General features: G+C 40.1%; 1 protein-coding gene across 1 annotated transcript in view; it reads left to right on the forward strand.

Moving 5' to 3' along the window:
• PLCB1 (phospholipase C, beta 1 (phosphoinositide-specific)) overlaps nucleotides 1-27,186 on the forward strand; it is a 394,102-nt gene that overhangs the window by 298,545 nt on the left and 68,371 nt on the right. The window contains exons 15-26 of the mRNA XM_009886082.1: nucleotides 2,691-2,761; nucleotides 3,336-3,432; nucleotides 7,245-7,329; nucleotides 8,409-8,533; nucleotides 9,555-9,709; nucleotides 11,446-11,610; nucleotides 13,524-13,623; nucleotides 16,385-16,489; nucleotides 17,247-17,356; nucleotides 22,406-22,538; nucleotides 23,311-23,364; nucleotides 24,965-25,184. Of these exons, the coding sequence (XP_009884384.1) occupies nucleotides 2,691-2,761; nucleotides 3,336-3,432; nucleotides 7,245-7,329; nucleotides 8,409-8,533; nucleotides 9,555-9,709; nucleotides 11,446-11,610; nucleotides 13,524-13,623; nucleotides 16,385-16,489; nucleotides 17,247-17,356; nucleotides 22,406-22,538; nucleotides 23,311-23,364; nucleotides 24,965-25,184 (1,420 nt within the window). The remainder of the gene's footprint in view (nucleotides 1-2,690; nucleotides 2,762-3,335; nucleotides 3,433-7,244; nucleotides 7,330-8,408; nucleotides 8,534-9,554; nucleotides 9,710-11,445; nucleotides 11,611-13,523; nucleotides 13,624-16,384; nucleotides 16,490-17,246; nucleotides 17,357-22,405; nucleotides 22,539-23,310; nucleotides 23,365-24,964; nucleotides 25,185-27,186) is intronic.

The raw sequence follows: 27,186 nt of genomic DNA on the forward strand, positions 1-27,186 counted from the left end.
TCAACCCTGGGTAATAGGGATTTGGCTTGTCATTCCCAGCTCTCCTCTTCTAATCATCTTCCATTCAGTATTACTGTGTTGAACCCTGTTACCCATCAGTTGGGATTCAGCCTCCTTTGTCCACTTGTTACTTTGTCCAATGAGCATTTTTATGCCTTCCCCATGCTGCCCTACTCACTAGGGACAGCTCCTTGGAAACATCCTTGGAACTGCCCCGTTACTCCACTGAGAAGTTTCCTGAGCCCTTCTGCCTATGAGCAGTTGACGGTATCTGTGTTATAACTTAACTATGGTGATCGGGAGCAACATCTTTTTATTTCTTGATGTTCTTCTGTTTGCCTCCATGGGCAAGCTCGTACTTGGAGGGTAAGCCCTTGGAGCAGGGATCTCTATTTTTACTGTATTTGTATGCTGCTTAGCATGGAGAGGTCTCATCCTGGCCTGGATTTGTAGTCCTGTCTAAATGCCAGTAATAATTATGCCATTAGAGCTAGTTGTCCCTTAGACAAGCTCACATGTACATACTGGACTTGACCTGCAGCAGAGCTGCATATGGCAGTCCACATGCATTTATGATACGTAGTGTGCGTGCCCTCCTGGGAAGGGATAGGAACGATGTCATGGGGCTGATCCCACTACCACTGGGGGAGGGTGAGGACAAAGGTGTCTGCGGCACATAGACATCTCCTCAGTCTGGCCAAGGCTTGCTGTGACTTTGTGTCCCTGCAGTGTAACGGGAGAAGAAGGTTGAGTTTGAGTGTAGGGCCATGCCACTGGGTGAAAGGCAGTGCAGATGCAGTCACACTTTCTAAAACACTTACTAATTTTCATTCTGTGTTTGCAGTCCTGTGTATTATTTGTCCTGGTTTTGCTGTCTGATGCAGGACTTGAAAATGGGATCTGATGTCCCTGGGAGTTTTCCTGTTAAATATTTTTAAATAAATGAATAACGTATTGCGTACTTTCCTCCCTGGACACTTCTAGCAAGAACAAACTATCATTTACCTGGTATCTCAGTGGTACAAGTTGGCTGAAGTCTGCCGTGTCTCCCATTTTGTGGACTACGCGAAGTGTTTTTTTGCCAGTCTGGTTAAATCAGTTGAGAGCTTCCCATCCAAAGGCTGTCACTGCAAATCCTGTGAGAGCTCGGCTGGCTCTTCGCAATGTGTTGAGGTTCCCTGAGCCATCCCTTGAGCCTGTTGAGCAATCATGTTATTTTCTTCAATGAAATGTTCAGGAAGAAATGTGTTCATGAATAAAAGCCTGACATTTCAACATCTGCATCTGGAAGGAAATGCAGCCTGGGTAGTCATCATTTGGTTGTGAAAGGCACACTCATTATTTAAATCATATGTGCTGTCCATGTTCCGAAGGGGCCCACTGGACGTGATTCAAGGCCTGTTGGAACAAAGGGGAGTTTCTTAATTGACTCAGTGGGCTTTGGATTAGACCCTAAATTGAGAGGAGGAACCGAGACTGAATTACTATTCTCTGGAGAGTTTGGGAATGCTGCACAGTGGTTAGATTTTTGCGCTGCCAAAATGAAATTGCCACTGCTGAAGAAAGCTGAAAGGTTTGTAGAATAAATCTTTAGAGAGAGTTGTCAACCTTACAGGTGTGGATAGGTGACTGCAGTGTAAGTTAAACCTTCTTTTTCAGAGTCTTCTTAAGATGCACAATGCATACTTTATGACAGCCAGACCCACAGGAGGAGTTACTAAAGAGAAAGATACGCCTGATGTTCCTTAGTGGTTTAATTTCTGGTGCAACCAAATCAAAACATTTTGGAGGCGAGGGGAGGAATTCGCTAATTAACAATAAAGAATCTGTTTCTTGCCCATAGGAATTTGATGAGTACACCGCAGTTGGGAGCAAGGCATAAAACGTGTTTTATTTGGTCCCATTTACTCCATCACTACTTTTTCAGGGAAAGGACGAGCCTTACGCATCTTCTTCACATTATTTGATTTGCACTGCCCTCAGCCGGTGCATCTGAGCTATGCCACTGGAGTCCTAGCAGTAAGGCACACCAAAGCAGTCTCTGAAGGGAACTGAAGTCAAGCCATTGCAATTAGGCTCCTGTGCAGGATCCTCACAGCTGTGCTACCTCGGTCCGTTGCGATACGTTCAGAACAGATCGATTTTGCTGAGCCGGGCTTGCTATCACAGCACATGAGAATCTCATGAATTTTCATCCATGATTTCTTCACTGTGTGCATGCTGTTATGTGTGAGCTTCCTGGAGCAGGTAAAGGCATTCGCTGAAGGTTGTGCAGGGATCCTGCAACAGAGAGGGAGTTTGAACTCGCATCTCCTAAACCCCAGGGCTGTGCTGCAAGAGCGGGAGCATCTCTTCAGAGTAGTTTGTGATACTATACCCACGCACTGTGCACACTACACACACCACGATGCTCTTTTCTCAGTGCTGGTACCTACCCCATGATTTCCAAACACTGAGCGTCCAGCAGCTGCAAAGGAAGAGCTTTAGTTTGTTTGGACAATAAGAACTTATCAATGCTGAGGATGGTTGAATCCCTTGAGACAGTGTATTTGGTTTGTGCTATGAGAAGAAGCACATGTATAATGTAGTCGTCTTTAAGCAGTGCTACTTCTACATCTTTCTTGAATTTACCACTGGTATTTATAACTATTGCTTCAGCCAGTAATTATCTTCTGCTTACAACTTTTCAGGAGAAGCAGAGATTGAGAGCGATGATGATGATGACTATGATGATGACTGTAAAAAGTCGTCGATGGATGAAGTAAGGGTGTAGATATGTTTTACGGTAACGGGTCGGTTCCGGCAGTTGTGGGTTGGCTTGTGTTACTAGGAATGGGACTACCATCTAGTGGACAAAGAGAGGCAGAGCACTGGGAAACGTTTGTTAAATCGGTTTGGAAACCCCTCTGCTTTGTTTATTTATATTTTCATTTACTGAAGAATAAGAATTAATAGCACCACAGCTGATCTGTTTTAGACAACTGCTTGTGGTGTATTTAGTGTTGGTGGAAGAAAAACTTGACATCGAAAACTTAGAGCTATATTTCTTATTTATTCAACAGTACTGATAAACGTGCTCAGCACCATGCATGTGTAAAGGTAATTCTGTTCCTTCCCTAGGAGCCATGTAGAAAGAATGAATACAGCAGCAGTTTAATTAAACATTTAAATTTTATAGCAAATTTTCTTCTTTCCCTGTGTGAGGCACTGACTTCACTAAGCCAGGATCAGTGAAAGATCTCATGGTTGATAGAAAAACTGGGCTTTGGTATTTGTGGCCTCTGATGGCATCATGGACAGATCAAAACTGCAACATTTTCCCTTTTCTGCCCCAGGGTACTGCTGGAAGTGAGGCTATGGCTACGGAAGAGATGTCTAACCTGGTGAACTACATTCAGCCTGTGAAGTTTGAGTCATTCGAAGTATCAAAAAGTAAGTAAGCTAAGCATAAGCAACATCTTATACTGGAAATTACCTAACAAGTGTTTTGAAGAAAGATCTGGAGAAATGCTTCTTGGCTTCTTCTCAGTTAGATAGATACAGGCACACGGACAGAAAATGTTCTGTTGGTAACCAGCCAAATAAATCCATATTTATTTTGAAACCTGCGTTAGTCTAAATATCAAACTTCATCAACAATAAACATGCTGCCATTTCAAAAACATTTTTGAAAATGTTGTACTTAAATTGTGTTTGTTGTCCATGACTGAAGAGTAACTTAAGCCGTTTGAGAAAAGTGATCATAAATATTCCTTTGGATTGAGCAAGTGCTTTATAGTTTGCCTCTGCTACTTTTGTAGAGCATTCAGTGTAAGTAGAGTCGGCCCTTCCTCATATGCAAATTCACTCGTTCCTAACTCCGTGTATTGTATAGAAAAGGCCATAATTTCATCCCCCGCTGGCTTTTACAGAAGATGCCTTGCTAGGAGTGCACTCAGTGGCATCCTCAATAAACACTGCAGCATCTTTTCCTTTCTTGGTGCAGAACCCCCTGCAGTTTGCCTGCCCTTTTTCACTTTGTTTTGACAGGTTGCAATATGCTCTTGGAGCTTTTTAGTTAAAGAAGTATATAGCATTTTAATTTATTATGGATTTATGGAGGCCTTGGCAGAAGACAGGTAATTGGTGCCTAAGTCCATCTCTGTATACAAGATTTTGCATTTACTCATCATGAATAATAAACATATAATAAATTATCTACCCATTCATTTATATGTGGGTATTTATACAGACATACACACAAGCATTCACAAAATCATGCAGAGAGCTATGCTTGTTCCCTATAGTTGTGTCCCTTTGGACGTTCATAATCTCCTCTAACTCTAATGAGAATTACAAGAATACAGTGGGAAGGAGATATTCCTTCTGGAAAGGAAGCCATGTGAATCCTAGCAGGACAAGTTACTGCAGCTGTTACAAAATTGTCTTGTGTAGATTTCTTCTGTTCACATGCCTGTGCCTTTCCGAGTTCTGTCTTTTGTAAAGAACTGCTGGTGTCCAGATTTTTTATCCTAAGTCTTGATGTGATCTGTGATTAATCATACTGTTTCTGTGAACTCATAACATTAAGGAATTAACATTTCTGGTGTTTGTGTCGAAAAAAACAAAATCATTATGTGGTAAATGTGGCCAGTTCGTTAAAGCAGTGCCCTTACGTGGTAAGTGTTGCTGGCTAGTTAAAGCAGTGGACACTAGCGTGACTTGTGGGTTCTGGTCTTAGTTGTGGCCTGGACTCACTGCTGGACCTTCATTAAATTCAACAAAGATGAGCTGAATAAAGTAGGAGTTAGATAAGGATTGCTTTTTAATTTGCTCCCTATCCAGTTGTTGCCCAGATTTTATTTTTGTTCACCTGACTTCATTTCTCTAAGTGTAGGGCTCCATACTTGTCTCTTGTACAGTTTCGTCATTTCAGTGTTACAGCATTTTTCTAATTTAAGGTTTTCTAATTCAGAATTTGTTTTGATTTGTGATTCTGGCCTCCATGGTGGTAACAGGACCTCACTGCTTCTGTCATTCACACATTTTAGAAGTTCATTTTCTGGTCTTGCATCCGACTTGTTAACAGAAATATTGAATAGCACCAGATCTGTAACAGTCCCCTGATTGCCCTCACTAGGTATGTTCTCTCTTTGACAGCAAGTAGCTGTAACTGTATTTTTTCAAGTTTTTCAGGCAGTTTTTCAACAAGTTGTTTGCACACTCCACAGTGACTTCCTTCTGATAAGACAGAGCAGCATAATGTGTCAAAAGAGAGAAATGTGTCTCCTGCACAGTCTTTTCTTCAAAGGGCAGGTTTCTTAATCCTCTCCAGATACTACAAGGAAATAATTGTTCTTATTTTAATTAGGAGTTTGATTAAGCCCTGGACATTTAGTAACCGAGTGATTTAACAGCTACCAGTTCTGGTTTCCTACAGGTGCTCTACTTTAAGGCTGAGAGATACAGTATATTACAACATATTATAGCACCTATATTCTAAATAGAATAAAGCCACTATGTATGTATGTTGCTAGTACTATCCCATTAGTAAGGGGGAAGGATGTAGTAAGAGTAATCTCGGTGCTTTTATAAGGAGCTGAGATGGAGGTGAGCTGGCTGGAACAGAGTCTGGAGAAAGAGAGGGTATTGCTTGTTGAAAAGGAAGAGGAGTGGGAAGAGAGCAGCCTCTACGGAATGGCAGGAATCTTTCGCCCTTAGGAGATAATAGCTATGAATAATGGCAGTAGTGTGATGATTGCTAATTAGAAATAGGGACCACAATAAAGTCTGAGTCCCAGCTCTTCTAGAGGGAGAGAAACACTGTGGTCATCCTATGACTTTTCACCCTACACTGCGAATAGTTTGTAGTTCGCAGGCTGGCAGCACATTTTTCTCTCACATTGGCCGAGACAATCTAGCTCCTCGCTTCCTTGGATCCACTGCTTCCTTTTTGGCTTCCTGTAAGGGAAGTGCCCACCTGTTTCTGTCCTGCTCCTCTCTGCAAGACAAGTGCTTTTGTTCAGTTTTATCCCTCTCCTGTGGCTTCGCAGTTTGACTTCAAGGACCCAGCCAGGCTGGCCTCCTGGCCATCCCTGGATTACTGCAGCAAAATTACTTCTACAACCGGATGAGGGCAAGCCTTTTCTCTGCCTTTTTCTTTTCTCTTATTGTTTGCTTTCAATAAAGTAGTGAGGCTAGAGAGTTCATGTTTCAAGACAGGCACTGTTTCCCTCATTTTTAAAGAGAGCAGTGCCGAGATACCTAATGGATACAACCTCCCAGTGCTGTGGCCCCTTCCGGGCAATCTGCACAGCTGATTGTGATGAAATGGGCAGCTGTTATTTTGCAGCAATCCTTACCTTCTGTAAAAAAGCGTAAAGAAAAAATGCTGAAGCTAGAAGGGTCTTGACTTAGGCTCTCTGCTACAGCATGTCACACAGGTACGTTGAAAGGCTGCGCACATGTCAGGCAAACGTGAGTAACAAATGATACACAAATTAATGTTTAGTCCCACTGAGTTACAAGCTTAGGAGCTTTTCACCACTGTCAGGTCCAAAAGTCTGACCAAATTAAAGAGGTCATAGAAGCTCTATATGAGTCCAGGGTTAGGTCTAAAGACCTGCTGGGACACGGGAGTGTACCTTCAGGCTTGATTAGATAGCAGTGTTTTCATGACTGTTTGAGACAGATGTGACCTTACTCTGACATACTGAAGATAACGAGAACTGCTGTAGGCACAGCTAGCGCACTGCTTAGTTTAATCTGATACGGACATTAGTTATTATAGCTACAAATTGGCTCAAAGCCCTTGCATCTGCCTGCAAAGACAATCAAGAGATCCAGCAGGGCCCTGTGTTCCCCACAAAAGCTGCTACAATACCTCTTCATCACACCTGTGAGCTTTGGGCTCTACCTCTCAAACATATCAACATGGTATTTTGCAAGCAAACATGAGAGATCTCTGTGCACTGGGTTTCTGTTGCCTGCAGCTGGAACAGCAGCAATCTCAGGCAGTACTGGTGCCCTTAATTTGGGCAATGCTAATGTGAGTTCAGCCGGAGCTCTTGAGTATGTGCAGGGTGAGCTTACTGCTTTCAGCGAATGATTGTGTATGTAAATTCTTTGAGATAAGGTGAAATGAGCTGGTGAATTGTAGATGGGATAAGGGGACTGAGACTAAACCAGTTGTTTGCAGCTCATGCATCACATATGATTTCATGGTCTAACGTGTCACTGTTTTCATTTCCCCTTTAAACTTTCAGAACGCAACAAAAGTTTTGAAATGTCTTCCTTTGTGGAAACCAAAGGGCTTGAGCAACTTACGAAGTCTCCTGTGGAATTTGTGGAGTATCCTTGACTTTCAGAAAGCTGTTTTCTTAGCCTTTCTATATCTGAGATCTGTTACAGGGCTTTATTGAAATTTGGAGACAGGAGCTGGGGAAATAGGGAAGCCAAATGAAATTTGTAGATTTGACTGTCTTCCTAGGTGAGTTAATTGGCCTGGGCTCTGATGAGCTAATTTAAAAGCTGGCATGAGTCCTTGTGCTGTGGGCTAGGACTAGAGGGAATAAGCATAAACTGCATATTGAAGACCTGATACTCATTGTTAAATTTATCATCCTATACGAGGTAGTATGAGTTATGGTGAGCAAATTATCAAAGTGTGGCTGACTTGTTTTTTGCAACATCATACAAGAGGGCTTGCTTTCCCATCATACCTCTAGTTCTAAGAGCACTGAGCTGTTTTATTGCTAAGCAATTTTTTTTTTGGGGGGGGGGGAGTTCTTTTTATAACCTAAAGTAAAGCTAAGGAGCATTCTCTTTAGACCTTTTGATGTTTCTCAATGTCTCTCATCATGCCTGCAGATAAGAATGAATGGTCAAGATAAAATAGTGCCTTGAAGATTAATGGAAAGCTATTTCCACAGATAACCTACAGCATGTTCTCATCTCTGAGATTTGTAGACTCAACTATAAGAAGTGCACACTCATCGTTTCTGTCTGTATGTAAAGGCCAGTTCTAACGCTTAGTCCAGAAGAGCACTTACTTTTTAACTGAGCACCTCTCCCCCCACCAGAGGAAGATTCACTGTTTACAACTGTTTGGCCTCTATAAATGCAATCTTAGGAAAATCCCAAATTAGTAACCGTAATGATAAATGGAATTTCATGAATGCTATCTTTTTAATGCATGTGTCTGTGCTATTTCCTTGCTTATTCTGAGTACTCTGTACAGGAACAAACAGCACCTTTAATTACACCATATTTATCATATCTCCTACAAAATTGTGGATGTCTGAAAGCATTGTGGTTGCAGAAACCCACTGCCATTCTGTAAAGAACACCTATATTTAAATATTGCAGTTGTACCTGTCTGCAAAGTAATTTTTGTAACACATACTGTATCTTAACGACTCACTGTTTAGATATAACAAAATGCAGCTAAGCCGAATTTACCCAAAGGGAACACGTGTAGATTCGTCTAACTACATGCCACAAGTCTTTTGGAATGCCGGCTGCCAAATGGTTGCTCTTAACTTCCAAACTGTAGGTAAGTTACACTGGTCTCTGGATTTTGTAAGCTATACCTTTCCACTTCTCTGATACAGTTTCTGATTCGTAGGTAAGAAAGGCGTTATGCATCAAAAGATGTCTAGTGATTGAATGATACTACAGAGCTCTTAATTAACATTTTTAACAAAGCATGGGTTTTTTTAAATTAGGAATATTCATAATTACCATGCTGTAGCTAGTATAATACACATACTTATGCCTTCCATGTTGTCATCATTTGTAAGTGGTTATAATTGAGCAGCATTTCAGATCTGACAGGGATTTTTTTCCTGTGTCTTCCAAAATGTCAGTATATCAAGACATAAGGGACTTGGACAGCAAATTCCAGTTTAAAAGTGACTGTTTAAGAAACAATGACATTTGAGCTTCTAGATGCACAAGTCACTTTTGAAGTAGAATGTGTTGTCTTCCAAGTCTATGTCTGTTCTGAGACATAGAGATATTTCCATCTACTGCATCCCAGGACATATGCTGGCCATGTTCTGTCTCTGGGCACATGGTACCATTGTATTGTTCCCTTTTTCCTTTCCATTTGTGCCCATGTGTATACCGCCTTTCCATGGAAAGCAAAACCCTACACAGGCTGGGAGTCTGCAGAGTAGTGAAAGCCTCTTCGGGCCAGTTTTAACCAAGTATCCGGCACCCAGTTTCTGATGTTAGAAGGGTTTAGAAACATAAGTACTCTGCTGGGTCAGGTACAACAGTGCAACACTGAGGGACTCAAAATCTAAGTATTGAAGCTTCTTTTGAAATGTGAAAATGTTGTCTATTGAGTAGTCTCTGTAAGATGTCTTACAGATATCTTTTTCTTGTCAAAAGAATCCAAGAGAGTGGCTGTGATCACATCTGAAAACTCATTCAACAAGCAACAGTGTGCCATAAATAGCTGTTTACATTACAGTCAGTTTGAAATTACAGTAATTAGTATTATTTTATTGTTTTTCTAAAAATTGTTATCTAACCAGAACATTATTCTTATTGATATTTTTAACACCTAGATTTGTCTATGCAAATAAACATGGGAATGTATGAGTACAATGGTAAAAGCGGATACAGGTTAAAGCCAGAATTCATGAGAAGACCCGACAAACACTTTGATCCATTTACTGAAAGTATAGTGGATGGAATAGTAGCTAACACCTTGTCTGTCAAGGTACGTACGCAGCTGGTGAAAATGCTCTCATGACAGTGTCAGAGCTTGGATATATTTCTGTTGTGCAGTGGCCTAGCACATGACCATACCGAGTAAAGGCAATAAAATGCATTTCGTTTCATGGAGTGGTATTTCATTTTTAAATTGCAGAGGACCTTCTGGCTCACATTTCATATTGTAGGATAAATAAATGTATTTTTGTTGTATATATTCTTTTTCCATAGAAGTAACTGGGAAATGAATGGATTTAGGAGTAGTTTGGCTGTGGTTTTAGTAACAAAGAGCTGAATTTTAAAACACACTGTTATGAAGTGGTAGGTTGCACTGGAATAGCTAGAACAGTACGCTGTTAAGTATAAACAATTTTTCGGTTCCCTATAAGTTCTCCAGCAGAACTGTGGATCCGTAAATGTCAGCTGCAGTTCATTGCCAACTTGCTTTTCTTTGCTGCTTTTTAAGGACCTCTAATGAAGTTCAAAGACTGCCAGGAATCTGCAAATTGAAAACTACTTGTAAGAATGTTTAGAGGAATAGATTGCATTGGCTATGACAGGATCACAAATTTATACTTGGTATATCTCTAGTTATAAAAACATAAACTTTCTGAAATCCTGTTATTCCCTTAATGGACTTCTCCATTAGAACACCATCTGTATTATAGAATCCACCTGCAAAATATCCTCCTGTTTTCATTGAGAGAGAACAAGTATTTCCTGCCAGGCTGCAGACACAAGCATAGCAGAGCAGTGCTGGGAGGGATATGAATAAAGTAATAATCTGATGACATGTGTGGTTAAAAAAGATGGTTATGTGGGAATGACGTTTTGTGGTGACCCATAATCATGGAACCTTTCGGTTCCTCCGGTGGGCTCAGAGGCACTTTCTTCTGCAATTTTAGTAAATGGAGATGGAAGTCGTTCAATAGCTATTAGGAGATGCAGAGCGTTTTTAACAGGAATGAGCATCCAGGAGTCATGAGACAGCTGTCAAAGTCCGCTTGTAAGGACTCTGCTGGTTACGATGTCCATGCCCATACATGATACAGCTGAGAATGGATTAAGATTTGCTTTAGGCAAACCTGAATTTGTTAAGGTACAGTGACACTGCTACATATTCCTGTGCCTCTTCCATTTTCTGAAATAATTGCAGAGCTTTCTTTAACTCGTTAAAGCTGTCAGTTGTGTTTCCTGTTAAAAATAAGAACTAGCAAAGACAGCTATTTTATACTTGTCCTGTTTTCGTAGTTAAACTCCTTATCGTCTGTGAAGAGCCTTTATTAGAATACCAGCTTTTTAGCTTGTTTTCTCCTTCACAGTTAAAAGCATATGTAGTTTCTCTGCTGCGTATACCTCTTTTCTTTCAGCATTTTTTGAACCTGTTGTTGAAACTGGATAGAAGTGAGAGTTCTCAAAGATACTTTGTTGCAGAAAGAGGCAGCCAGATTGAGGAATGAGATCCAAATAAGTATTCTTGCTGAGGGAAGGGCAGCAGCATGATCTCAACCACATTATCGCTCATAGGGGAATTCAGGACCACAGGGTCACAGGAAATAAGGCCTCATAAGTTGTTTTTCTGTGTCTGCAATACTAAACAGTGGGGGGGTTGGTTTTTTGTGGGTCTGGTTTTATTTTAAATGCATATCTGATCATTAATGAGAATTATCCATCTGCATTTCAGTCATTCATTTCGTAATCCACCAAAGCGGTCTGTAGTGATCTCCTTTGTTTTTGTTTCAGATAATTTCAGGTCAGTTCCTTTCTGATAAAAAAGTCGGTACCTATGTAGAAGTTGACATGTTTGGCCTGCCTGTGGATACAAGAAGAAAAGCTTTGAAGACCAAGACCTCTCAAGGCAATGCAGTTAATCCTGTCTGGGAAGAAGAAACCATAGTGTTCAAGAAGGTCCGTGTAACACTTGCTTCCCAAACGTGCACTGTGCTTCTTTTTTCACTGTCTGGTAGGGTAACTCTGTGGTTTACTGAACCTTTGCATTTGTTAGAAAGAAGAAAAAGAGATTCTGAGTAGTTATTTCTTGAACTGTTTCTTGTTAACCAATTTTGGTGTAATTTTGCTACTCTAGTCGTGTGAGCTCCTACTAAAATGAATTAATTTAAAGCCACCTTGATTGTTTCACTGACACAGCCGGAAGCAGCAGACATGTCGATAGACTCATCTGCATGGCACGCTGCAGTGCCATGCTATGAACGAGCAAGCGCAGATCCCAGCAGCAGTGTAGCTGAATTACCATGGCGTTTTGCCTTGACTGAACAGCCCTCCTGTTCAGCCTGCGAGCAAGACAACATGAACACAGCTATAACAATCTGGCTGTCCAAGCTAGCACATTCAAAGCAATCTATTATCTCTGCTTAGCGCTAGATTGTGCTTTATAAATACAACCTAGGTGACGAAACCACATAAATCCCATCCACTTGAAATGAGACGTAGGCTCCTTACTCAATGAATTTGAGCAATATTACTCAATTGTCTAAACTTTGAGGGAGCAGAAAATACCGAGTGTGTTTTAGCATTGTGTGACTTGAATGTCTTATTGTGCTTCACAATATCCTTGCAGCCAGTTTTTTAACAGACCCTCTGGGTCCTGCTTATTGGGCACTGTGGTGAAGGGGATCCTGAGTCCAGGTGTTTGTAAAACAATTTCTTTCATATTTCTCTCAGCAAATGTGCTTCATAGAGATGTTTACACAATTGGTACTTGCAGCCCTGCTTTCTAGGGAGTACAGCCCTTTTCCCTGAATATTTGGCCTTCTGAATGACTTTCCTTTGGCAGCCTGCCAAAGCTTAAGTTTGGAAACATCACTAGCATTTTTCTTCTGTAATGAACTTCTAATTAGTGTACTTCATTTCTCTATTTAGTTAACGATCATGCCTGACTGCCTCTGTGCTCAGAGAAACATAGATTACTATTTTTAGTAATGTTGAAAATAAATTAGAGAAACTCTTTGTTTTGGATTGTTGCTTTTTTTTTTTCCCTTTCATTGTTTAGATAAATTTTAGCATATGTTCTGAAAAAATGCATATCTGTGCCCAGGTTAAAAATACGTGTATTTGTAAGTATTAATATTATGTATTAATTAAAAAAATGAGATGAATTATGCTATAATTTTTTTTTAAGTAATATTAAAGATCCTATCTTAGTAGGGCAGTTTAGTAACCTTTACCGATTTCTTTTTTCAATCTTTGGCCTTCTTTGTTATGTAATGCCAAGAAAGTATCCAATGCTAGTTAACGTCCTGCCTGATTAAACCTCTTTAGCCTCACCAGTGAGTATGCTGCAGCACTGGAAAATTCTGCTGGGGTTGACATGGTTCATGTAATTCATACATTCACATTCTGCAAAACGTGTTGAGTTGCTTCTTGAGTTTTCAACATTAGTATGCCTATCAGTGACTTTTCTTAGAAGTACATAATCTCGTTGACACAAACACAAAGGAAAAAAAACGTGTAGGGCTGTAAGTAATAAGCAGAAAACAGATCGTCATTCAAGCGTGATAGGAGTTGAATTGCTATAGTCCCTTGTATTATATTGAAAATGTAGGGTCAAATCACTGGATTCAACATACTATGCACAGGTCCCACCTCAAGTTTCTTGATTGAAAAATGTTTCTATGAGAGTTACTTTGACACACAGGTGCATATACCCCAATCTCTTATATGGTAAGACCTTCCTATGGATGTGTAGATGTTACTATCTGCTAGACTGAACTTTCTTTTTCTGTCTGCTATACAGCCTATGTCTAGAAGGAGCTGTTTCATTCAGAGCAGAAAGTTAATAATGCATCAATATTGCCTTCTAGGTCGTTTTACCTACCCTGGCATGTTTGAGGCTAGCAGTGTATGAAGAAGGAGGGAAATTCATTGGTCATCGGATATTACCAGTCTCAGCAATTCGACCAGGTAAACTTTTTTTTTTCTCCATTGAGATGGACATTGTGTAGTGAAAAGAAGCAGCAAGCCAGAATCCCAATGGTGCAAATCAGCAGCCACTCTGCAGATTTATAGCACTGGGGGATTTGAATAGTATATCTCAAGTTTGAAAAGGAAAATATCATCTTTCACCAGAAATTTGAATTTGTAGTGAACCAGGAAAACCAATACAATTAAGCTTCAGAGGCATGGTTGGCACTTACTTGTCCCCAGTAGATCAACTGTTCATTCACCATTTATACTAAAAAGTGCAATTGTACACTTTTAAGAGGAAAGAGGGCAGCAACAGCCAATTTTGATGTCATCCTTGTGAGAATGGGAGATGTCTGGGAATGAAAGCAAAATTTGTTCCTCTAATGTAATTTTTACGTGCATGCAAGGACTGACCTATATGCAGGCTGTTGTATCTCCGCAGAACCTTTAAGTCATCCCAAAATGACTTTCATCTTTATTGCTGGGAAAAAAAAATCATTACTGGTCTCTTCCAAATCATATAATTATTTCTATTATAATTAGTGGCCACGTAACTGCAAATTGTCATGTGCAACAACTCAGCCCTTATTTTCCAGGCTAGAGACTTGTTAGAGATCATGTTTCAGAAAGATGCAGTGACATTGGCATTTTGAGCAAGAGAAGTGTTCGACTTCAGCGCCAGCTTTTCCAGTGAGGGGAGGGGAGGAAACTAAAGTAGGGCAAGCATATAGGCCATAAACATGCTCCCAGCTTCACTCACACTGGAAAATAAAGAATAGCTGTATCTGCCCTGTACCTTATCTAGCCAGTCCCAGCAGTAGCACAGAACTCACAAGTCCCTGTATCTAACAGCTGTTGTCCATATTATTCCTGGAGACTTGTTCCCAGGTAATGGATAAGTCAGTCCCTTCTCTTGTTGCAGATGATGTTAGGGCTCTTCTTAGAAGAGCTCCAAGCAGTTTTGTCTTAGCTGGTGTGGGTTGCGTGGCCTCACTGCAAGGACAAACAGGCTCGCCATGAGAGGTGGCTGCTGGGCACGTCACTGCTCCAGGATTTCTTCACCCATTGTCACTTCTCTTTCCTTTCTTCTTCCTTCCTCTCTACCCTGCTCTTGGCCATTCTGTTGTGCCCGCTCTGCTAATTTCTACACCTGTTTTGTGAGCCAACTCAGTTTATCAATTCAGCAGAAAACTCCCCCCTGTTTTCCACCGGCTTAATGGATATTATTGCCTTATGGAGGATCTGCTGAGCTCCAGAGGAAGATAGGTGATTGGAGAGGAGAAAAGCGGATGTGAAGGATTTCCCTCTTTTGGTGAAATTGCACTCTTACCACGGCTGATCCCCTTTCTTGGCACTCACCCTTCATGCAGCACAGAGTCCATTCAGCAGAGCACTGAAACATGTACCTGCTTTTGAGCTTGTGCTTTTTAGAACAAAGGCCACTGTATTAAATCGTACAAGGACTTTCAAGAGCTTTTACCCAAAGGCCTGTCTTCTGTCCTTTTGACTCCAGTAACCATTAATTTACAGCATGTTGATTTTAGTTTGTGTACGTGCTGAAGATTTGCTGGAGGAGCTTGAGAGAACTAGGAAACATTTGTAATAGGTAATTTCTCTCTTTTCTGAGACATTATGGAAAACTATATCATACTGTCACATAAATCCACAGAATAACCATTATTCCCAAAGCAAGGGTTTAACCATTACTTGGAGAGGGAGTTGTTCACATCAGCCAAGTGACGATGCCCCCAGGTAAGTGCATCGTGCTCGTGACTGGTATCTTGGCACTACCCGTCTGTGTGGCTCTGTAGTCATGCCTTAGAAGAACAACTTCAGCTATGGTGCAAGAGGCACCAGTTTGTGAGGCAGAGGATGCAGCTTTGTAGCACCGCAAAGCTGTAAGAGTTTGTTGGGTCTGGAAGTCCTTTTCTCCCATTCCTACCTGTGCACTTCCATCACTGTCTTTAAACTGGCGTTAATACATCTGACCTTATGGTGAGGCATTTTGGGGAGCTAAATTGAGGGAATACTCTTCACAGTTTCTGAAGGTTGCTTTTTCCAGAGTTTAGCTTTCTGAACTGCCTGTCTACAAAGTCTGAAAAGTGTCAGTGAAGAAGAGAAAGAGCAGGAGATGGTGGTAGGTGGCTGTGAGAAGGGGTTTGGGGCTGACCCATCTGTGGTACCTTGCCGTTAACTTGGCTAAGCTCTACTGTAATGTGTGCCCCCACTCTTAAAAGACAGCCAGCTTTCAAAACAGTCTGAAAATACTCTTTTTTTCAGATATATTTCTAAGGTTAGTCACATGATAGGATTCATACACACACGCTTTCTAGATACAGTGCCATATTGTTTCTTAGATTCTGTGTTGTGGATGGACTATTACATCTCAGTTTTACTTCACTGTTCAGATTCCTGAACTTTTGAATATTAAATAAGAGCTCCAAAACAAAAAAAAATCAGCCAAAGGTAATAAAAGAGTGCATCAAAAATTATATAAATGACATTTTTTAGCATTATTCACAGATGTAAAAAGAAAGGGAAAATACTGTTTTAAACTACAGTGTCATATGCCTTTCTAAGAGTCCCTTGTCTGCATACTTACCTCTGGAAGCCTTCAGGTAAATCCTTCCCTACCAGAAGTCCCTAGGGTTGCTGGCTCAGTTGGAGCCACTCCATAAATAACAAATGATAACGCAATTACACTGGAAATGCCGGTGGAAGAGTTTATGCTCTAAACTGGTTGTTTCTTATTTCGCAGGCTATCACTACATCTGTTTGAGGAATGAGAGGAACCAACCTTTGACACTGCCAGCTCTCTTTGTGTACATAGAGGTCAAAGACTATGTACCTGATACTTATGCAGGTAATTCTGTGACATTTTCCTACTTGGGAATATAAAGGTTAATTGAAACGCAAAATGAATGTGTGTAGATGACTTGACGTATTGGGATAACAGTCCGGTGAACAAACCTCTGCATCTGATGGATCATTATGTCTCATCACTTGTACAAGATGGCCTGATTTACAGCAGTCTGCCTGAGGTTTAGGATTAGGGCCAAGTCTTTTATTTTCAACAGACCTTGTATGACTCTAAAGGAGGAAATACCACAGGCATTTGCCACTGAAACCCAAATGATACATTGCTTACGTGACACAGTAGTATGTAATTCTTTCCTAAGCAGAGGAAAGTGCCATGCTTAATGTAGAGCATCGTATTTTGGAATCAGCTCTAAGCAAGGATAGTTTTAAAGTCCATACTGTAAATCTTCAGTGAAAAATAGTATTCTGTTATAGCTACTCTGATTTTATTTTTTTTAGAAACAAGATTTTTACTAATGCTTCTTTGTGCTTCATGTGAAGCAGGATCCTAGTTGGCTGATCCTCTAAGGTTTGAAAATCCATCATGAAACACTGTGCAGAAAATGAACATCCATGAGACCCAAGCACAAATTCAAAGAATATTTGTGCATGATGGTGTACTCCCCTCCACTGTTTCTAGGACCTAGGAGTACCTATCAGCAGCAGATCTGTATGAAAAATAGTCTCTTTCTTTAAAACCAGAGGAGCAGTGGAACCATAACATAAGGGGTTTGAAACTGAAGTATGTGTGTTATTTCTAGATGTGATCGAGGCCTTATCCAATCCAATCAGATATGTAAACTTGATGGAGCAGAGAGCTAAGCAACTCGCCGCACTGACTCTGGAAGATGAAGAAGAGGTAAAGAAAGAGGTAAGGGAGGTTTCAGCGTCTCTGCAAATTACATTATAGTATTTAAAAGCACCTACTTTGCTTAGAAAGACAAATATTGAAAGTACCTGGGAATGGTATGTGTTAATTACTTGAACGCCCGTAAACATCTCACCTAGAATGAGACTAGGGCACATTAAAGCCGAGTAGCATTGCACTGTGTGTGATTTCACTGAAGGCAGCATGTTGTGCATGTAGCAAGTTACTGTTCAGAGGTAAAGAGACACCAAAAGCAGGATGAAAACCCATGTTACGTGTATGCTGATTTGCAACTTTTTTATGTAGTAAATGAAATCTTCGTAAGTCATTGCCTGTTGTTTTCCAGTGTGACGCTGAAGTTCCCCTTACAAAAAAGACAATTCTGTGTCAGTAACTTTTCCTGAAAATACTACCAATTTTCCAAAATTTCACACTCTGTTTCTGGAGAGGTTTTTCTGTTCAGAAACATTCATGTATCTCAGGTTATGATGTCTCTATACATTCTCCGTGAGCAAAAGTGCCCAAAAGAGACCCAGTATGATCATATAGTAATTTAGATGGAAAGGGGCCTCTGGAGGTCAACTGATTCAACCCTTCATAAACATTAGAAAGAGAAGTGAAGAGGGAGGAGACCACAGAGTAAATAAATGTTCAGGCCTATTCTAGCTTAGCGGAAAGCTGTGGGAGCCACATAACACATGATTACCTAAGGACTAACCTCTAAACCCTGTTGATTTTTCTGTATAACTGGAGGTGTTGTGCATACAAATGCATAGATGTTATTTTGAGCATAATTGAGAGTACTGGCAATTCAACTTTATTTTTTGATAAACTCTATGCACATTCAAACATTCAATCTCTCTATTCCAGACACTGTCATTGGGATGTCTTTTAGCAGTGTTTGAAAATATCGACCTTGTATTTTAAAGATTGCTTGTGTCAGATATTAGGCATATCATGTGAATCAAAAGGCATTCAGTACAGGTCTCTAGCGAAGATGGAGAAATGATCTGTAATTCTAAACTTCCCTCAGCTCTGGTGCCTGTCGTCTTCAATTCTCAGATGTGCAAAGCTTCATTGAACTAGATTTTGTCACCAAGAATACATTCCCAAAGCAGACCAGATGAGTGAAAGTCATTACAATTCAGTGGCCAACAATTTACTCTTTGTGCAGTGTCACAAGTTCGGCTGAATGAGGACACTGTGAAATGCTCAATAGTATCTTAGACATTTATCTAGGACACTCTACACATGAGATTCTATTTTAATAGCAAAGTTGTTTTTTTTTAACATAATCCTTTAAATACTATAGAGGTCATTTTTACTTTTGAAAAAGTACAGATTTTGCTGGTCTGTACAGGCTTATTTGGTAGAAAAAATCTGTCACAGTTTCTTCTAAAGCAAATGGGAAGAAGGAAAGTTGAATTGTAATGCTACTGTATGTCAAGGAGCTTGTAAGCTCATAGGATAAAGGAGATTGTTTTGGAGTAGCAGAGAAATGTTTTTGGAAAGAAAACTGTAATGATTGTAGTGGTGCATTTACTAAAAATGTGTAACCATTCAGTTAGATGCAGTAGCAAGGGACAGGTACAAAATTGCTGCTTGAAGTGGCAATCTAAATACACCCTTGTTACCTTCTTTTTATAAACACCCATTCTAGGTAAGATGTTTGGCAGCTGGGCTTTACTTGGAAATCTTGAATTGCCTGATCGTGTTATGTGATGATAATGTTTTCTTCATCAGTCATCCAGGCTGGCTGTTGTGTTCACTTACATCGGCCCACGAGAATCACATCAGTTAATAATTGCAAGTACGTTCACTGGCAACGTAGCTAAACAAAGCCAAGTATGTTTGCTAGACATGTACGCATAAGTGCACCTGATTCAATTTTCCTATGTACAGTTTCAAATTTACACACTATAAATGTTTGTGTGCAAAGCTGTGCTGTCTCCTAGCACAGATTCCACCTCCCCACACCTCTTTCTCTCCCCTCCCCTCCCACACGTTTATTTACCTGAGCTGGGTTCTTGCAGCTGTCACAGGAAAACCGAGAGGTTTTTTCTTTGCTACCTAGAAGTTTAAACTGCATCTCTGAGAAGTTCCCTAGGCTTTTTGCAAAACAGTAGCCAAATAAGCTACCTAGTAGTGAATCATTTTGAACAAATAAATTAGCCTTTCTTTAGGCTTCAAATTACACTGCTTGTTAATTATCGGTACAGTAACATAAACAAAGAATGCTGAAGAACTGACAAAATTTACAGAGTCTTTAATGTATTCATTTGCAATGTTCCCGTGTAACAAGAATTGCTGCCTCTAGCTTTCTGATCAGTTCTTGCCTTAGAACAGCTATTTTTGCAAAATGGAAGCATCATAATACCTGCAGTGCGGGTTTTGCACCTCTAACTGTACTTACCTGAATACATAGTAAATCTTTATAAGTGTACAGGTAGTGAAGGTTGCCTTCTCTTCCCCTGCATGGTGTCCTTTACAGACAGGAGGAGTAAGGTATAGAAATTTGCCACTGAGAGTTTCGTGGGATGAATTAATCCTAGCCTAAAGTAGATTGATGTAACCAGTTTGTATGTTTTCATCCCCACAGTCACAGGAGCAGAAGTGTGTAGGGGTCTAGGAAAAGCGAGCCAGAGTAAAATGCATTTTGGCTGTGCCTGCTGGTATAACGTCCCTGGGGCTGCCTGTGAATTCCCACTGCAGAGTCGGGGGGTCTGGAGGTCTTGCTGGCTCGTTAATGTGTCTGACATGGAAGCAGCAGAGCATCTGACCTGTTGTTTCTACCCGTAAAACAGTGTTGAAATGGAAAGTATTGTTTTGCATGCCTGGAGATAAATCAAATGTGTGTAATCACTCCCGTTGGCTTCTTTGGTTAAATAAAATTATTTTGATAGGGAAAGTAAACAAAAACATCTCTAGGAGAGCGGCTGCCCTTGACATATCCGATACCGCTATTTAAAATGAAAATTCAGGCATAATTTTGCAAAATACAACGATCACACCATGTTACAGTAATGGAAATTAAGTTGATCTGACACTTCTTATAGGGAGGCCTTGCTTACGCTGGCTTATACTTTGCCAAGGAGGATAGAGGCAAACTGACTTAAGAATTACCCACAGTGCAGTACAGACCTTGATACATTGCAGCTCCTTTTCTCTGTAGAAATAAAAATCGACAATATAGATGTGTACCTATATAGGTATGTATCTTTCTACTTAGTAAATACACTGTCTTGCAAAAGACATCACAATATGTGGAATATAAACCATTTTCTGTGACTATTAAAACTATAAATTATAAGGCTGGATTACATCATGTTTTAAAAAGAACCTAAAATATTCTCCACTAAGGGGAAATCATGTTTACTTTAGCATTCTATGTGATGAATTATGAGAAGAGAAAGTGGTTTTTAATGAGATTAGACTGCTTGATGCAGTGAAAATTACTCTTTATTCACTTCCTGATCCTATCTCACATTTCTGCTTTAGTTTCTTAAAACAGATGTTTTATGTCCAAAACTGACAGCCTATATTAGTAGTTCCTCAGCAAGCTGTGATGCAGCATTTCACACCACATGCAAACCTAATCCGCCAAAAATAAGATAATACCCACTTTCCCATGCAGACTTCTGGGGCATAAACATGCCAGAAGTTAGGAATTCTAACTTTATTTGTATTAAATGTTGATGATCTATATAGCAAACATTGTTTTTATTAAAGTAATGAATTGCATCCTGTGAGGAGTATATTTTAAGGTGAATTGAGGGGATAACTATGTCTGTGTGTTTGTCACAGATACAGCTTTTGCCAGTCACATTGTTCTGCTGTCATAAACATTGGCTAGATCATGTTTTGCCTTAAATTGCATTCATTCCTGCTTGATACAAATGAAGTTGTTGGCATTAGTTTTCAATTGCATCATATTTCTGACTACAGTATCTCTCTCCTATAATTTTGGTGGAAATAGGCTGTTGAGACAGAAATCCTTTTGCAATACGCAGTATGTTGTTAGGACCAAGATGAAGGAAATCAGCAGCAGGAGCAGCACAAAACAGTTAGATTAAAATGTATATTGCCGCTATTGATGCAGTACAGGCTGATATTTTGCAAGTGTGGAGTAATCAAGGGGAAAAAAACAACAACTGTGGTATCCTGCCTCTGCATGTAATGTGATTACCATCAAAGAGTGAAATGGAAGCAGCTGAAGGAACAAATCCAAAACTACCCTGAGACACCATGGCAACTGGCCCCTTGCAGGGATAGCAGGAAAGGAGCCTGGCCATTTCAAAATAAAAATTGCTTTGAATGACCTTCTCTTTGCTGGGTGCTTGCTTAAAACCTGACGGTCACAAGGAAAATTATGAGATGCTGAATGCATAGTACAATGCCCACTGTAAGCCTGAGCCTTTAGGAAACTGGAGGGAAAGAAAAGATTGCGGAAAATGCTTAAATATTTGGATACCACAGATGTATTTATGCAGCAGGATGGAGGTACTGTTTACATATTATCCTTGGAGTGTAATTACAAGAATGTAAGATCTTGGGAATCAGAAGTATGTCTCTGTTCTGTAAGAATGGCGAATAATGATAGTGCTGTGTGTATATCTAGGAAATCTAAATGTAATTTTGCGTACACATCTTGTTCACAGCAGGGATTTGAGTAGCATTTTCATGTCAGATTCTACATTATTTCTAGAAAGGTTTTATGGCAGAGAAAAATGCTTTTCAATAAAATACAGATTTTACATCTGGTGCAGCTAATATATACAGTACTGGAAAATGTCCCTGATGAGTTATATCCACTTAAAATACAAATATTTGTTCAGAATAATACATGCTCTATTTCTCCTTGAAAATTACCTGCAGAAATGAACCACCTGGGTAACTATGGCTTTTAAGGATACGTTTTTTTTTCTTTTAGAATTATTTACATTCAACACTTACAGAATTTTACATTTAAAAAGAGGCTAAACTAGACCTGCAAATAAATAATTTTAAGTCTGTTAGTTGTGAAGAGTAATGTAAATCATTATGTATTTTCAGATTGACCACGGAGATGCACCATCCGAAGCTAACAATGAACCTAGGCCAACACCAGCAGAAAATGGAGTAAATTGCACTGCCTCTCTTACACCGAAACCAGCAACTCAGGTTGTCCATAGCCAACCAACACCAGGTAAGAAAAAACAAAGCAGAACAAAAAAAGTCCTATCTTTTCAAAATAAATCTGGATAATATTTTTTCATGTGCTTTGCATTTAAAGAACAAAGGGGGGTTGTGTGTGTGTGTGTGTTGTTTTTATAAAATAGGTAGTTTTCCCATTGCTTTAGTATGCTGTTAAGGCTGGTCTTCTTCAAACATACAAATGTCTTCCATTTAAGAATTGCTTTTGGGGCAGAGCTGAAGTTCATTACAAGCAAGAAAATTTGCTTCTGTTTGTTGTTGCAAGTGCAAGAATCTCTTTAAATTGTTTTTACAAATATGCCTAATTTGTGCATGCAATTACATCTTATTCCACATGCAAAATACAGTATTAGATACTTATGGGCTTGGTCTAGCTGACTTCTCAGGAGCTGGATTCATCTTGTGTACAGAAATTTTGTACTGACATCATAATATAGAGCAGTTATAATAATCGTCAGCCTAATACCATTTAAATGACTCATATGAGTGGTATCAGTGAGTTCAATAACATCCTCCTCACAAGTAAAACAGCAAAGCTCAGGTGGGGTTTTAGAAAGTTACCTTTTCTTGTTGGTTTACAAGATTGCTGCTGTCTTCCATGCTGCGACTCTTCTGCTCAAAAGATTTGTTTTCGCAAATGACTAATAAATGCCCATGTCAGCATAAGCCCTGTGTCACCTGCCATGTTTTAATATGCAAGCAAGCAGCACAATAATGGCTGTTGCTTTAAAACAATTAGAATCAGTCATCTCTTTTACCTCTAGGTTCGGTGAAAGCACCTGCAAAGACAGAGGATCTTATTCAGAGTGTCCTCACAGGTAATAAATGTACAGTTTACACTGCATGAACAATACACTTTTGTCAGGAGAAAGATATTTTTTATGAAATATGCCGTCTGGCTTAGTCGTTTCTTTGAGTGATTAGGACTGCAGTAACTCATAGAGTATGTACAGACTGTGTTGTCTTCCTCAGCTTTGATGTTATTAAATGTTTGAGCACGTTTCATGAGATCGGCATGGGCTGCCAACAGGGAATTTTTTAAAAATATCCCATTGTTGTAGTTTCACAAACACAAAGTTACCATCTAATGCAGACAAAAGACCAGTGGTATTATAAGAACAGAAGTTAAATGTGCTCTGAATATCGTGAGTAGTAGTGAAACCATTTTATCTTCATTAGCCTTGCAGCGTTCCCATTGCTCCTACAAAACTGAAATTACCATTACATTAAGCAAACCAGCCTGTCAGTTAGAAAGTACCCTACTGTTCAACTGGGAGTGATGTCCTCCAGCTTGGAGTTAAGAGTTAGATTGCAAACCTCATAACTCAGTTTATTTTATAGTCACTCTCCTACATTAGAACCCACTCCATGTCCAAATCTTGTGTAGGTCTACATTTAGGTGTGGAAAACAGGTAAGACACATGAAGTTCTCCATGTTGATTACCTCTTATTCAGTCTCCCTCATGTGCTGCAGAAAGAGGCTGGCCTAGATTGTGGAAGTACCTGCTGGCCTCGTACAGTCAGCCTGTTGTCTGGGAAGGGGTCTTCAGTCTGGTTTTTCCAGAGCTGTGACCCCAAATCATGCAAGTCATTATTCCCTCCAGGAGCTCGTGCAGGTCAGGCTAGCAGACCCTGAGCTCAAGCTGTGATCTGGGCTCACAGAGCAGGACCTGGGCTCGTGGGAGGTGTCCCTGCCTGTGGCAGGGGGGTTGGAACTTGATGATCTTCAAGGTCCCTTCCAGCCTAAACCATTCTGTGATTCTATGACACCCTTCATAGTGCCTTTTGGAGTGACAGCACTGAGCGCAGTTCTCGGCATTTAGCTACCAATCCTTTGCTAGACTGACAGACAGCTGGCCATGACTCCTCTGATGCAGGGTCTCTATCATGAGAGAACTGAAGTCTCTCCTAAGATGCCATAGTGATACTGGAACAGCTGCTGCCAGGCACTGTGTGGGTCAAGGCAGGAGAGCAGGCAGCTGAAGTGCTGTTTGTGAAGGGGTTTAGACATCAGCATGTTATGTAGCCCGTCCAGAGAGAAGGGAGACTTGAAGTGTTGGTACAGTCAGTGCAAAAAAGATCTGTGGTAATAGCTATGTAAGATCATGTTTTCATACGTTGGGCTGATGGGAATCTTTGTGCATCTGAAAGGGGTTGAGGAAACAAAGTACGCGGTTTTTATTTTGCTACACATCTTGCTGTTCTTAATTTTCATCTCACTTCTTACTCTTACATCAATTAAATTTGCCACAGTGTTTTCAATCTGGTTAGCTTATTTCCAGATAAGTCTATGCAGTTCAAGCTAGCACGTTTCACTTACCAGCAGTAAACAAGTGTGCTCTGTTTCATTCCTGAGTTCTCTGATTGAAATCGTACATTATTAGGAAATTGAAGTGGCTTTTGTTGTTATCATTGTAGAAGTGGAAGCACAGACTATTGAGGAGCTAAAACAACAGAAGTCTTTTGTTAAGCTTCAGAAGAAGCACTACAAGGAAATGAAGGACCTTGTAAAGAGGCACCACAAGAAAACCACTGACCTTATCAAAGAGCACACTGCAAAGTATAATGAAATCCAAAATGACTACCTGCGACGAAGAGCAGGTTTAGAAAAAACAGCAAAAAGAGACAGTAAGAAAAGGTATGTTGAACGTAGCTTTCTTGGTATTACTCAAGTCTTCTTTTATAGTAGACAACTAATATGGACGTGACATTAGAGCACAGAAAAAAATCAAAAGCAGCAAAGTAAAATGAACTCAGGGCCTTTGATACAGAAATCATCAGAAAACACCCTCTCCGTGATGTGCTGCTTCTCTGCTAGAAGCCAGAGAAGTCATTCACCATGTTCTACCTCTTTCCCTGTAAATGAGGGCACGCTTTATCTGGGGACTTTCCCTAGACCGCTGGTATGGGTAGGTGACTCAGCTGTCCTGGCAACAGCAGCCAGTGGTTAGATAGTGGGCTTAATAACAGAATATGAGGAGGGGCATCCCCTGCATACTGGGACAGTTCAGGAACCAGTCGGCAGCGTGAAAAAAGTCAAACCTATCTGCATAATGTGTATTGCTTTCCTGCTTACGTCAACTGCAGCATGTTTTATCAGAGCACCCCATGTTCTCCCACGCTGACCTTCAGGAGAAGTAGTGTCAGTTCCATGGAAACTTCTGTCCCGGCCTTGGTAATATAACTTTATCATGTAGCTCCTTTTCCAAGTAAGGAGAAGTTTTTGCAGCCAGCACACATGGTTATCCTGCCCATATTAAGCATTGGTTTACTCTGGGCCACCACAGTGTGCTGTCTGGTGGTGGAAGACACCCGAGTGTCAAAACAGGACCAAAATTTAGTCCTCTTTTATGGTATTTGTGGGTAAAATGGATATTCTGAATTTGGACATGAGGAGCATTGTCTCCAAATTGGAGCCCTGGAAAAAATTCATGCTACCGTAGAAGGCATCAGATGTATAGTTAGGTTAAAGGAACACCTGAAAGTCATTAACATCTGACTACTGTTCAAATTATGATTGATCAGGCCACTTAGGGATCTCTTAATGATTGCTTGGCTTTGCTTCTGCATGCACACCCCTTCTGTGCTGTCTCTTTCTAAGTCTTGGATTTCTCTATCTTTTTGTGTGTGCTGATATAATTTTTATATTACTTGTTGAGGTAATAATAAAAAAGGAGAGTTGTATTCATCATTATCAGTTTGAAATGCAAAGACTTTTATGACTCATTAATCTTTCCACAATTACTGCCTTGTTCATCTGATAAGGAACTATATCTTAATAAAGATCAATTCTTAATTCCTGGCAAAACATAGACACACATAGGTACAATCAGTGCCTGAGACTGTTACAACTGAACGACGATCAGGTAAGGGTACCATCCTAAAATTTTATTTCGCCTATTAGTACAGCGTTCTCATTTTAATGTAGTTTATTTTTTTAAGTAATTAGATGAGCACAGAAGTCCTTTAACTTTTACATAAAATTGATATAGCTGCAGTTCTTAAACATGAAGACATTGAATGAACATTTTAAAAAAAAATTCATGATAGTTTTTGGTAGGAGATCATCAGAGAAAGGCTGCAAGCATGCTCTGGCTGCTAACCGTGTTGATAGTACCTCTCGTTGTAAGTGACTGGGATTGAGGCCATAACTTGTCCCTAGGAAGGAGCTTATTCATTGATGCCTGCCTGATGACAGAATGTCTTTGGGCTTAATAAGAGCTTAACACTTATAATATAGCTATGTTCAGCTGGCCTTAACTGTTGCCAGTTTCCAGGCTTCTGGGTTCTACACTTGAGCTTAACAAACTGCCTTAATGACTGGTTGTCAGCTGCACACAGTGTTATTTTATCCGCTGTATTTTCCATCATCAATGCACGCGACAGTGGCTGACAAAACAAAGACATGTTTCTTTTCTCTAGCATAGTATATTCAAATTTAAGCAGAAAAACAAACCGAATAAATAAAATGACTCATTTATCTTTGAGTAAAAAGGATTTTGTTTTTTTATTTCATTATGATCTGACCATAAATCATTCATGATATCAGGCAATAAAAACCTGCAGTCTATTATGTGGAGCTGTCACAGTGATTTCAGAGATGTGAAGTTTTATGTGCAGATACAGAGAAATCTGAAGGT

The sequence above is a fragment of the Charadrius vociferus genome, unplaced genomic scaffold (assembly GCF_000708025.1).
Source record: "Charadrius vociferus isolate BGI_N301 unplaced genomic scaffold, ASM70802v2 scaffold455, whole genome shotgun sequence".
In the NCBI taxonomy this organism is placed as follows: domain Eukaryota; kingdom Metazoa; phylum Chordata; class Aves; order Charadriiformes; family Charadriidae; genus Charadrius; species Charadrius vociferus.